A 13,215-nucleotide genomic window follows, 5' to 3' on the forward strand; every position below is an offset into this window, starting at 1 on the left:
TATTATATTACATTGCTCCCTTGCCGGGATAGTTATTATAACATCTTTCTCCCTTGCCGGGATTATGTTGTGTATTGTGTTGAAAGAAATGGGATCGTGTGGCACGCCAACCACGAGTTATTATGAAATGGGATCGTGTGGCACGCCGACCACGAGTTCTTATGAAATGGGAACGTGTGGCATGCCGATCACGTGATATTATTATAATGGGAGCGTGTGGTACGCCTACCACGTGATGTAAGGAAATGGGATCGGGTTGCACGCCTGCAATGAGAGGAAATTGAAATAAGTGAAAGTGATTTGTTTCCCTTGCCGGGATAGTTATTATAACATCTTTCTCCCTTGCCGGGATAGTTATTAAAATAAGTGAAAGTGATTTGTTTCCCTTGCCGGGATAGTTATTATAACATCTTTCTCCCTTGCCGGGATTATGTTGTGTATTGTGTTGAAAGAAATGGGATCGTGTGGCACGCCAACCACGAGTTATTATGAAACGGGATCGTGTGGCATGCCGACCACGAGTTATTATGAAATGGGATCGTGTGGCACGCCGACCACGAGTTATTATGAAATGGGATCGTGTGGCACGCCGACCACGAGTTCTTATGAAATGGGAACGTGTGGCACGCCGATCACGTGATATTATTATAATGGGAGCGTGTGGTATGCCTACCACGTGATGTAAGGAAATGGGATCGGGTTGCACGCCTGCAATGAGAGGAAATTGAAATAAGTGAAAGTGATTTGTTTCCCTTTATTCTGTGTTAGAAGAAATCAGAGGTAGTTTCTCTTGTTATTCCTGATATTCCGTTTATCTGCTTCCCCATAAGCATGTTCCCCCTCCCAGCTTTAATTGCTTACTTTTCGCTATTATTTTGTTGTACTTGTATATATATATCTGCACAGGTTTATCTGGTAGTTTGGTCTAGCCTCGTCACTACTTCACCGTGGTTAGGCTAGGCACTTACCAGCACATGGGGTCGGTTGTAGACTGTTCATCCACAAAATAATTTAAAAGGAAAAAAAAAGTGGAACAGAATTTTACCATATATACATTAATGTTGTTCTTCTTCAGTATGTCCATATATAGCCCTTGAGGCCTTGATATAGATGTAACCCAAACGATTGTAAGCAGAATAAAGCTGTTGCAAGAGTAAGCCACTTCGGCTTGGTAAAGTTCCATTCCACTGCGCACCTCTCATATTAAAATTTGTCTACTGACATCACAAGTGTACTCCGAGTTCAAAGCCTACCTAGGAAAGTAAAAAGCACTCACTTTGTTTAGATAATTGATAGTGACTAATGGAGTATCCGTGCCATCCCACATGCAGAAGCAGCTGTATTCAAAATTATATTGCAGAAGCGTTTTCCTTTTCTGATCCTTTCCTAAGGAAGGTAAATCAGTCAAATCTATGAAGAAAATGAAGCATATCCTGAGTATGTACCAAGAAAATTGTAAGCATATTCTAAGGGAGAATATTAAATTCAAACAAAAAGATTAAGAGAGAAAAAAGAGACACAACTACTATAATATAAATAGCATTTGTTCTGTTTTGTTGGAGTACGTTTCTGTGATTGGATCAATGCTTTTGAAGTAAAATTGATATTTGTATGCATCGTTACAAAGATTATGCACCGTTACAAAACTGATGTGGCTTTTGGTATTCCTAATTAATGGGAATGGTTGTGAGTATGTGACTTTTAGTAACGGTTGTGACTTCTGATTTTTCAAACAGAAGTTGAATTGAGTTTTATAAAATAATAAGGAGAAAATTGCAAATAAATGAGAAAAAAGATAAATAGGTTTCTTGGCATTTGAGATATGCCACATCACTTTTGCTATTCCCTGCTTTATATTAATATATATATTACAGGCCAAAACCTCCCTCTATCTCCATCTAAGTTGAATTGGTTTTTGTTAAGTCTGCTAAGCTAACACTAACCTCCTGCTATGAGCGAGGTCTAAGGAACGGCCAGACCCTAAGGGTCTATCGTACGCATCTTTACCCTGCATTTCTACAAGGTTGTTTCCAATGCTCGAAGTTAGTATAATATAATGAAGAAAACCTTTCAACTTCAAGTGTAATTTTCTTATTTCAAGAATTCCAGTGTTAGTTTTTGTTTTATTTGCGGCCTGCAGAGACTTATAAATCAACGCAGGCAATGACCAGTTTGCATACCTTTTGGTTTATTTAGTCAGTTACGTTTAACAGATGATTGAGGTAGCCAAGTGTGCAACCTAACAGCCTCTATTTCTGTGTGAACAGCTGCTTTCTTGGTACTAATTCATTAGCACTTTCCATTAAATTTCACAGATTATATAAGCAAAAAGTTAGAAGCGTGACATAGAAAGTGGAAAAACAAATTAATAAGTAGGCAAATAGACGACTATGGATAATTCAGGTGCAATCCTAAAGTCAAAGGAGCATGCGTGAGAGAGAGAAACTTGGCCAGAAAGAGGAGCTTCGGACTATAGCAGAAATAATATTGATACAGCTGCCCAGAGATTTTTTGACCGGGTTATATGCATAAACCCCGGAGAAATAGGGAGGGAGGAATGAGCTAATAACTACATTAATAATTTACAGCAAATAGGGAGTATACGCTACCAGTTCACATTGCAGATTCCAGCGATGCCAGTCCTGTTCATCCATCACCTGTTACAGCGAAAAGGTACTTAGTTTATCGTTGACAACGAAGATGAATGCACATTTTAAACAATAAACAAGCCCACCCCTACAGCTAGCCAAATTGAAAACATCTTATGAATCAATCCTGCATTGAACGGATAAAGAGACAATTCAACTCTCTCCCTAGCTGTCGTCACAGTATGTAGGAGTGATGGAAGTTCATGAAACCAGAATAATAGGCTTACCCCATTGGTGTCTTTTCACTCTGACTTGAGCAAAAAGAAAAAGTACTACAATAACATACACAGCATTATCCCACACCGTGGGGTCTGGGAAGGTAGTGTGTACGCAGACCTTACCCCTACCTTGTGAGGATAGAGAGGTTGTTTCCAATAGACCCTCAGCTCAGGATAGTATAAGTAACACATTAATGAAAATACAGGCAACAAGGGACAGTATCAAAAAGTCATATAAAAGCAGAATAACACAACAAGACAGTAAAATAATCAACAATGAAAGAAAACAACGGTTAGTCATAAAACCTACTACCCGCAGAAAACGAGACTCCGTGCCAATACTGATGTTATGAACAGTCTACACTACCTACTCTACTACTCTAATTCTCGGCCTCCATACCTAGGGTCATGTCTTCGGTCAGCTGAAGCTGCGTCATGTCTTGCCTAATCACCTCTCCCCACCTCTTCTTTGGCCTACCTCTACCTCTCCGTAGGAATGTCTAACCTCTCACACCTGCTCACCGGGGCGTCTGTGCTCCTCCTCCTCACATGACCAAACCACCTAAGCCGCGCTTCCCGCATCTTGTCCTCAATAGAGTCCACTCCCACCTTATCGTGAAGAACCTCATTTCTGATCCTACCTAACCTGGTGTGCCGCACATCCATCTCAACATCCTCATCTCTGCTACCTTCATTCATTTTTTGGACATGAGCACTCTTAACTGGCCAACACTCAGCCCCATACAACATCGTTGGTCTGACCACCACTTTGTATAACTTACCCTTAAGTTTCGGTGACACTTCTTGTCGCACAAAACACCGGAAGTAGATAAAAAAAATGAAAGAGTTATAAATCATGACAGAATTGCCACAACTTACGGCGGGAGATCCGCACGAAGAACTGGAAATCCTCAAGAAACTGTTACTAGTTTATATCAATCCCTATCCTCCCTAGATTGTCAAGACGTAACCTTTTCATAAGCATTTTAAATAAGATGCAAAAATCCACCTTTACTGCCTGCCTGCGCACATACAAAATAAATAAATAAATAAATATAGAAATAACTAAGAGCTCGACAAGGGTTTAAAATGGTAAACAACGTGGAAATGGGTCGCTGCTGCACTCCTGGGTAAATGTTCGGGGGTTAAAGTTTACTATATCACACTAAAAAAGGAGGTAAAACTTTTTTATCAGATATCCCCAGAGGGATAAAAGGAGGCAAAAACCATTTTAAAGAAAAGAAGCCTAAGGAACTCAATTCCACTCCGCCTGAAATTAGTGACATAAGATCCCAACAATGACAAGAAAACATTTTAAAGCACTATTCGTTGCTGTTCTGAACTTGGTAAAAACCACTGCATGACTATTTCTGCTGCAGATGCAAGATTTATGAAACAGCCCAAGCATTAAGAAACAGACAAGCAAAGCAGAACCCTCGAGGCAATACAGAAATCCTACATAGCAAAGGCAAACGAGCCAAGAAAGGAATGACGATTGGAAAACAAATGACATTACTCTGCCTAAGAGGTAATTCCGCCTATAAACTTTTCCGTACAGCAAACCATACAGAAAAGGAATTTAATAGTAAGGATTTTGCAACATGTGATATTAAGATGCCTAAGTGATTGAACATTTAATACAAGCCCTTTTGTACATAATAAGTAATCCAAGCAGGCAGTAATCAATAAGATCAATAAAAAGAATAGCTATCTGCCCTCAATCGAATAACAATGTACATAATAAAACAAAAACAGGAATACATGGTCAAAGTATCCAAGTTCTAAAACATTGTTAAAGCAAGAACAACACATTACCTGCAATACAGGAGAAATGCCAGATCAAACATCAGTAACTGCAGTGGACACAGTTTTATCATCACCAGCCCCTGTAGCAAATGACAATTCTTCATCACCATACTCTGTTGCAGTTGACATGTCTTCATCTCCACCTTGCTTGATACTGGAGTTCTCTTCTTTGCCTGAAGCAGGAAGAGAAACTATTAATACGGAAGAGAAACAATTTGAAAGTGCTACTAGCAGAATTCGGTGCTGCACACATAGAAACTTCAGAAGATAAACAATTTGAGATTCCACTTCATTTTTAGATGTGCCAGCACTGTGTTGAGGTTCATTAAATGTAGAACTTGATGTTGAAATATCTTCGGCAGCATCACTTCCCTTTGTCGCTTGGCCTTCAACAGTAAGATCTTGAATTGATATATCCTCGGACTTTTCTGCCACCTGACCTGAATCTATTGAACCATCATTTATCCTTACTGTGTTTTCCTCGGCAACTAACAGCAGATCTACTACCTTTTCAGATGTTCCAGCAATTGTGCTAGATGGAGGTTTTTTTAGTTCACCATTTAAAACATCTACATTATCTTCAGATCTTCTGCTCTCATTTGTCTCAACAGACAAATCATCACGGCACTGAACACTAGCCTTCTCCGTTTGAGAAGGTACAATGTCATCAACTTCATGTGACTCCTCACAAATTTTAGTTCGCATGTCTTCCACCATAACCTGTTTTAATTCTGGGTGATTTTCAGATGACCCAACAGCTGGACATAGTTGAGACACATAAGCTTCAGAATTAGAAAGATCTTCCTTTACATCAGAACTCATGTTACCCTGTAATTCAGCTACACAATTCATGTCATGGTTGCTGCAAAATGTTTCTTTTGGAGCCTCAACAGCTTCGGGATTTGAAGCAATCCTAAGTGAAAGGGATTCCTCCCGAGCACCAGATTTCGTGCTTCGCAAAGTCTCTACAAAATTATCAACAGGTATCATTTCAAATTCACAAGGTGTACAGGAATAAATTTGCTTTTGTCTTTCAAACTCGTTATCAGATTGATTATCCGAAATAGATAAAGAATAGTCCTTGCTACAAATACCTGGGTGCAAGTTTGCTTCAGCAATTTCTTGTTTTTCAGGTTCCCTTTGTGATGTGCCAACAATTAAACTGGATTGGGACTCATTACTAGGTCCGAATCTTTCATATCTGGACCTTGTGCTGCAAGATCGCTCTCACATTTTTCTGTAAGGGAGTCTGCAACATTAGCTTGCTTTTCAGAAGTTTCTGGAGTCAAAGATTTTTCTTCCTCCACCATACTTAAATCTTTAGTTATCTCCAGTGAAGCTTTAACTGATAACTTGTCTGGTTCACAAACCTCGGCCATCACAACTTTATCAGAATGTGTTCTTTCTCCCGATATTTCTCCCGATACTTCAAGTTTGTCCTCCTGATGAACATCAACTAAAGCTTCTGTCTTGGTAGATGGAGATCCAAAGGATGTGATTCCCTTCAAATTTTGACCGTCAGTCCCCAATGCAGGTGAAACAACAGTCTCCTCCTCTATGGTGTCTCCTGTCTCCTGTTCTTTTGTGAGTCCACCACCAGCACGACTCTCAATGCTGGCTACCTCAGTTTTACTAACAAATGATTTGTCAAGAGAAAGATCCTCCGTCTGCAGCAGGTCACCATCTTTTTCTGCAGCCATGTTTAACCCACTCTTACCTGCCAGTGAAATTTTGCATGAATCCTCCTTATCGAGTAAAGCAGCATTCGTGCAATTGCTTACATGGATTTGAACTAATGTAGATTCGACATAACTTAGAGATGATGCCTGTGATTCACCAACCTTCATGCATCTTCCAGCTTCCTTTTCATCATTTTCATTCTTACAATCACTCTCACATTTGTTATTCATAGCCTCAATTTTACCACCTTCACCTTTAGAATTAGTTTCACTCTTTTCAGCACCTTCACCCTTAGAATCACCTTCACTCTTCTCAACCAGACAATCACTAACCTAAGCCATTGATCCTGAAGTTGGTACAGCCAACTCATCACAAGAAGATACACGTAAAATTGGAGGGCTGTCATATTTACTTCTCGAATATCTCTCTTCTTTGGTCTCTGATAGTGGAGTTACCAAGGGCACCTCTCTCGTCATAGCATTTTCTTTTTCCTTGACATTGTCCACCGTGCAGAGGAAAGAGTAACATGGGATTGCGATGGATCTGTTTGGATAGCATCAGACTGTGGCTGAACTTCATTACACACTATATCTTCAGGAATTTTCCCAACAGAGAGAACTGAAGGCGTCTGAGATGCAGCTGACTGAACTTTCATTATTTGTTGATCCTCACTGAGAACCTCCTTAGTTGTAGCAGCTTCACGGCCTATATTAACAGTATCTACCTGTTCAGCAACACGACCACCGGATTGTGATGTGTCGGATTTGATAGCATTGCTATGTAGCTCAACTTCAGAAAGCACCATAGCTTGAGGGATTGGTCTTGCACTAGAATCTGGAATCACTTGAGATGCATCTGACTGGACAATGGCTCTTTGTTCCTGCACTTCATGGCGAACGTTTTTAGTCATAGCAGTTACAAAATTTGCATTAGCAGTATAAACCTCTTCAGCAGATACACCAACCTGAGCAGGAGAATCGCCAGAGTTGACCATGTTAATCTGCAGCTCAATAGGAGGACCAGAGCAACTTCGAGGTGCAACGGATTGGATCACAGTTGCCTTTCGCTGAGCATCATCGAGAACCTTTTCAGCAGTAGCAATATCTGAGTTTACATTATCACCCACCTGACCAGGAACCAGAATAGCATGGGATTGAGATGCATCTCGGTTGATAGCATTGTTCTGTGGATCAACTTCACTACGGACCATATCTTGGATTTGTCCCCCAGAAAAATCTGGAGTCCTTTGAGATGCAACCGACTGGTCTACAACTACTTGTTGAGCTTCATTCTCACGCTTGCTTCTTGTAGTTGGGCTTCCTCCCAACGGATAACCTGGTTCTCTTTTGTGGGGGTTCAATTGATCTTGGATCCTGAGCACCTAACCCCTCAGTAACAGTTGTGGTGATCAAATCCTGTCTCTTCCCCCTGCGCCGTGGTGGCTCACTTCCAGTTTGAGGCTTGCATCCTCGTCCTCTACCTGGCTTAGGTGCAGTGGGAGGAGTGTTATACTGTGAAACCGATGAAATTGCAGGCAATGGTGGCACTGGATCGGAAGTATGACCAGTTCCTACACCAGAATCTCCTTGACCAATATTCTTCAAGATAGAAGAATCACATAAAGAATCATCATGACCTGAAATAGCAGAAGAGCAAGAAAATGTCCCCTTATCTGATCCAGAATCTAATTTGCCTGTTGCATTAGATGCTAAAAGAAGAGGAGCAGGTGCTGACAAAGTTGGACCCATGCTGGAACAGGAGGATGCAACAGCAGGAACAGGGCAAACTGAACTTAGTTCCATGCATGCAGAAGATGATGCAGGAACAGGAGCAGGTAACACTGAACCGGAGTCCTTGGAGGTTAATGTAAGAAGAGGACCAGGTGACGCAGAACTTGGTTCCACGCTAGCCGAAGGTGAAGTATGAGGCACAACTGAAATTGCATTAGCTTGCGGAGTAGCTTCGGTCTGGGCAGCAGAGAAGGAAAGATGGTCTTCTGAATGGTTTTTTGAGGATGAACGGATTGCAGGTGAAATTGAACTAGGGTCCTGGCTGGAAGAAGATGATGGAATAACAGGAACAGTTGAAACAGAGATTACTTCCTTGCTAGTGGAAGATGATGCAAGAGGCATCATAGAAACTGAATTCAGTTCCTTATTAGCATCTCTCACGGAAGCAGGAGCATGACCAAGGTCTTTTGAACCCAAACCTGCCACTACCTGTGGTACCAGATCAGGCTTGCCCATTGAGGGAGGTGTTGGAGGCATATGGTGACTTGAAGAGCTCAAAACATTCACACCTTGTGCTGCCGAGACAGGCTCACTTATTGCTTGAGTTGGAGGGGAGAGAAACGCCTCTGTTGTAACACTCTGTCGTTTTCCTCTACGCCCTGGAGCTTCTCCTCCATTTTCAACCTTCCGACCTCGCCCTCGACCTCGACCTCGCCCTCTACCTCGTCCCCTACCCTGCCCACTTGTAGGAGGACAAGGAGGACCAGACAGAGAAGCAACAGAAGGAACAACTGGCTGATGGCAAGGAGCAACAGCAGTAGCACTCTCTAGGATAGTTGCACTGGTACTTTCCACAGAGGAAGCACAAGGAATGGACACAGAAACAGGCCCAGAAGTTGCCTGACTGGTAGAAGTATTTTCTGCAACTGATATGCTATCCACCTTTACAGCTGCGGTTGCTGAAAGAACGACAGGGGACGGTGAGATTTCAGTCACTACTGCTGTCCTCCTTGGCCTTCCGCGGCCCCGTTTAGATGGCGGAGTCACGGTCACAGGGCTTTGTTGAACTATCGGCCCAACAAGTTGTTGGGGAAGCTCTTGTGCAGGCTGTTGCGGAAGTTCTTGGGCAGGCTGTTGGGGAAGTTCTTGCGCAGGCTGCTGGGGAGGAGATTGATCCGGTGCTGGTGTTTGTATTTCACCAATGGCAACAACAGGAGCAGGACAACTGCCAGAGACTGGAAGCAATTTCTTTTCCTGAATTTCTTCCCTTGGAATAGGTGATTGAGGAGACTCAGCAAGGCACATTTTCTCAAATTCCTCTTCTGTCCATTGCTCTTCATATGAGCGAACCTAAGGAAGAACAATAATTAAAATGATCAAATTAATGGATAATAAATTATTTTACAGATAGTATAAGCATTGATAAAAAAAAATACGGTTGCAAGTGCCTGCAGTCTCCAAAAGTATAACCAACCTCTCTTGTTCTTTTTCCACGTCCATAATGTTGGATATCAAGGCCCCCAAGACTCTCACCTTTCCGTTTTAACCCAGGGTTAGGAGCCACAGCTGGCTTATCATTTATTTTCATTGCTTCATAAAATGGTTTCAAGTCTTCATCAGTAAGAAGCCGAGAGGGCAAAGGAGGAATGGGCTCTGAACTTTGTGTTACACTTTCTGAACACAACTTCTTCCAGACTTCCTGCATTACCAAGCGTGAATTAGTAAATGATGATATCAATTAGCAGGATATCCATCCAGAAAATGAGAGAATTAAATAGCCTGGAATGTACTGGCATGATTACCATCTCTTCTTCACGCCTTCCATCAATTGATTCAAATATATCAATCTCTGGCTCACTGCACATGGGGAGTAGAGATATCAGAGTTATGCACCTGATGGCGAGTAGGCCTAATGGTTCTTGCAAATACATGTCAAATACATTAGAAATATAGCACCGGTGCCATAGAATAAAAAGGAATTGACACTAGCCAGCAAATATAACCTCCAGCTCCCAACAATGAAAGAAGAAAAAAGGGGAAGGGACAAAATGGTAGTCAGCACTGAGCTTCAAATGCCGCTTTTCTGACAAATGAAATATTGGTCCTAATAGTGATGTGGTTTTGAGATGCAGTTTCAGTGCCATATTGCCTGGAATGAACTAGATAAAATCATAACACAGCATATTTGCTCTTCTGGTGTAAGAAATGTCATATTACGCAAGTCACTGGAAATAATTTTAATGTATCAATGAATTCACAGCAGAATAAGAGCGCATTTGCTGCTACTTACCTTCGCGCTATGAGATCATTCAAAGAATCATCATCAAGAACGGGTGCAGCTTCCTCTTTTTTGCTTTCACGCAAGAGGGACTCCAAGTATTCCCTTCGATCCTCCGCACTACAACCAAGTTAAAATACGTTTATAAGGACAATGTATTCTCCAAAGTAGTCAACAGGTTGAGCAGATTTTCCAATTCTTAAAACTTCCTTCAAAAGACCTTGTGTTATTATCAAAGAATCCAGCAGTAATGCTTTGGTTAGCGACTCCAAGTTTGTGCTCCGCAGCAGCTCTAACTTGTTCCTCAACGGTTTGGACCTAATTCAACAAGGTTGTGGAAATGGACAACTTAGAGATACTGTAGGTGCAATTGTGAATGAAAATTTGGATCAACAAATTATTTACAGTATTGATACACAAATTGTGGCAAGAATTAATGTCACATATGGTTAATAAGATTTGACCCTTCCAAAGCCTTGGGCGCTCACAGCTCTGGGGGCAGACCTTCAATTCATCTTTCCATTCTATCTTATATATTAGCAGTAAGAAGTATCATTGAGAAACTCTAGAAGAACATTCAATGTTCAAGATAATCTGAACATAGAGTTCTGAAGAAACCAAAATCGCATCCACCCTACTCTATCAGGAATTCAAAGAATGCTGCAATTAATGAAGTAAAGTCCAACAGAATTTAGATTGCTTTCGTAAGAAAAATCACTTATCTAGATAATGATTGTTTAAGGACTGCACACTTAATTGTTCTACCCAATCGCAGAAAAAGGGCAAAAATTAAAACGAAGTAACTGTAGCTTTGGCTACCTAGATAACATGCTTTTCCCTACTTTGATGCCTTTTCCTTATCTGGAGCAGGCTAATGCCACCCCATCCCCCCATGGAAAGGGCAAGCATCTATTCAAAATGCTGGCAAAGCTTCTCAAGCTTCACATTTGATGTTTTAAAAGCTAAGACTGAGTTCTCTGCATTGCTAAAAGGAATGTTGCCTCTCAACCAGTCAACCCAGAGTATAAATGAAAGAAAGCAGACACGAGGTGAATTATAGTACAATTACAGATGAATGGCCACTAAAAGAACTGGCTTCATCTAACAAACATGCAAGGACTAAAAAATAAAAGACACTTCATTAAAATCATATCCAGTTTCCATACATGTCGTAGAACAAAGTCTTATCCCGCTTCACAAAAGGAAACACAGTTCAGCTACTAAACTGGAGAACTAAGATTACATGGGGCATGAATGGTGCTAGTACCCAGAAATGACCGGATACTGAACTAAAGATACATCTTAAGAAATTGTGTGCTAACAATGCTAACTGGACAATTGAAGAAGTTCTCCCCTTGAAGAAGTTCTCCCCTTAAATTCTCTAGATAATGAAGAGGACCCAGAGTTTGAGGCATCAATTTGGGTGCACCAAAATATCATTAGGTTGAGCAAAGAGTTTGGGGTGGAATTCAAAGGGTGCGAAAAGGAAGCACTCCAATTATTCATGAAAATTGATGGAAAGAGGAAGAATTTAATGGAGTCAACATCACTGATGATGGAAGCTGTCACACCAAAGAAGAAAGGAAGCAAAGAACCGAAAAACTTAGATCTTGGAAGCAGCTTCAAAAGCAATGGCACAAGGAGCAGGGGAGGGTGTATTGTCATCGATAGTCAATGATGATTAAAATAGTATCTTGGAATGTTAGGGGACTTAACAGAGCTAGGAAGAGGGAGTTGATAAAAAATATGGTGAGTAGCTGGAAGGCAGAAGTCTATTGCTTTCAAGAAACCAAGGTAGAAGGGGAAATCAGGGAGATAGTTAGAGAATTATGGGCAAATAGATGGGTGAAATATGCTCGGTTGGAAGCAAGTGGTACTAGAGGGGGTATTCTCATTATGTGGGACAGTAGGGCATGGGAAGGGGAAGTCAGTAGTGTGGGCAGATATTCTATCACATATAAGTTCAGTGGCAAAGCTCAAGATTTTGTTTGGCATTTAACCAGTATTTATGCTCCTAATGACAGGGTTGATAGAAAAGAAGTATGGTGGGAGATAGGAGCTGCTAGGGGTCTATTCACTGGGCCTTGGGTTGTGTGTGGGGATTTTAACACTGTTAGATATCCTCAGAGAAGAAGCAGACCTTTCAGATTTCATTGATTTGCAACTACTAGGAGGAAAGTTCACATGGAAGAAAGGAACAAATTCCAACATTGCTGCTAGGCTGGACAGGTTTTTAGTCTCTGAGGAATGGGATCCTCTGACCATTCACCTGTGATGATTCAGTGTGGCAATTGGGACCAGTGAAATCTTTTTTCAAATAGGCAGAATAACATGGTGGGAGCCTTTTCATGTACTGGCAGACCTGAATTACATCCTGGCTTTCAAGCTGAAAGCCTTGAAGGGAAAACTTAAAGAATGGAGCAAGACAATTCAAGGCAATCTGAAGATACAGAAACAGCATATATTGGACCAACTTGCTGAAATTGAGGATATACAAGAACTGAGAGCTTGAATGAGGAAGAACATACAAAAAACCTCTCTATTGCTAGAATTTGAGGAAAATGCAAGGAAGGAGGAAGATAATATGAGGCAAAGGTCCAGGGCCTTATGGTTGAAAGAAGGTGACAGAATACCACCGAGTTCTTCCACAAAACTGCAAATGCCCATAAAAGATATAACAATATTGACAAGCTACAAGTCAATGGGGAAACTGTGGAGAATCCTGAAGATATCAAGAGGGAGATAATTTCTTTCTACCAAAAATTATACACAGAAGCCTAAGGGAATGCCAAACCATAAGCTCAGAGGATAATCAGATGTTATTGAGCCCTTTTGAGCCTCAGGAAATCTGGGGA

General features: G+C 41.2%; 2 protein-coding genes across 4 annotated transcripts in view; both read right to left on the bottom strand.

Moving 5' to 3' along the window:
• Positions 1 to 1,137: 1,137 nt before the first annotated feature.
• LOC109216782 lies at positions 1,138 to 6,824 on the bottom strand. Of its 3 annotated transcripts, none has more exons than XR_002066547.1 (5): positions 5,767 to 6,824; positions 4,924 to 5,637; positions 4,682 to 4,845; positions 2,610 to 2,657; positions 1,138 to 1,386 (listed from the first exon to the last, which is right to left on the bottom strand). XR_002066547.1 is itself a non-coding variant. In XM_019380968.1 (5 exons), the coding sequence occupies exons 2-4, from the start codon at positions 5,522 to 5,524 to the stop codon at positions 2,654 to 2,656; spliced, it is 732 nt and encodes a 243-aa protein (XP_019236513.1). In that variant the 5' UTR covers positions 5,525 to 5,637; positions 5,767 to 6,824; the 3' UTR covers positions 1,138 to 1,386; positions 2,610 to 2,653. The 3 variants fall into 3 exon arrangements, 1 of the variants encoding a protein (XP_019236513.1); XM_019380968.1 differs by having other exon boundaries at positions 4,961 to 5,637; XR_002066546.1 differs by having other exon boundaries at positions 4,682 to 5,637.
• A 731-nt stretch (positions 6,825 to 7,555) lies between these two features.
• Positions 7,556 to 13,215, bottom strand: part of LOC109216781 (chromatin structure-remodeling complex protein SYD-like) — a 28,576-nt gene continuing 22,916 nt past the window's right edge. Inside the window, exons 28-32 of the mRNA XM_019380967.1 lie at positions 10,581 to 10,678; positions 10,373 to 10,480; positions 9,885 to 9,939; positions 9,557 to 9,781; positions 7,556 to 9,432 (exon numbers count right to left, since the gene is read on the bottom strand). Of these exons, the coding sequence (XP_019236512.1) occupies positions 7,645 to 9,432; positions 9,557 to 9,781; positions 9,885 to 9,939; positions 10,373 to 10,480; positions 10,581 to 10,678 (2,274 nt within the window). The 3' untranslated portion in view covers positions 7,556 to 7,644. The remainder of the gene's footprint in view (positions 9,433 to 9,556; positions 9,782 to 9,884; positions 9,940 to 10,372; positions 10,481 to 10,580; positions 10,679 to 13,215) is intronic.

This window comes from Nicotiana attenuata, unplaced genomic scaffold, assembly GCF_001879085.1.
Source record: "Nicotiana attenuata strain UT unplaced genomic scaffold, NIATTr2, whole genome shotgun sequence".
Lineage (NCBI taxonomy): Eukaryota > Viridiplantae > Streptophyta > Magnoliopsida > Solanales > Solanaceae > Nicotiana > Nicotiana attenuata.

Coding starts and splice junctions, on each gene's coding strand:
- LOC109216782 (XM_019380968.1), bottom strand. CDS start 5,524: ATGAATTGTGTAGCTGAATTACAGGGTAACATGAGTTCTGATGTAAAG. Junction 4,846..4,960: donor CTGGCACATCTAAAAATGAA/GTGGAATCTCAA, acceptor TTCCTGCTTCAG/GCAAAGAAGAGAACTCCAGT.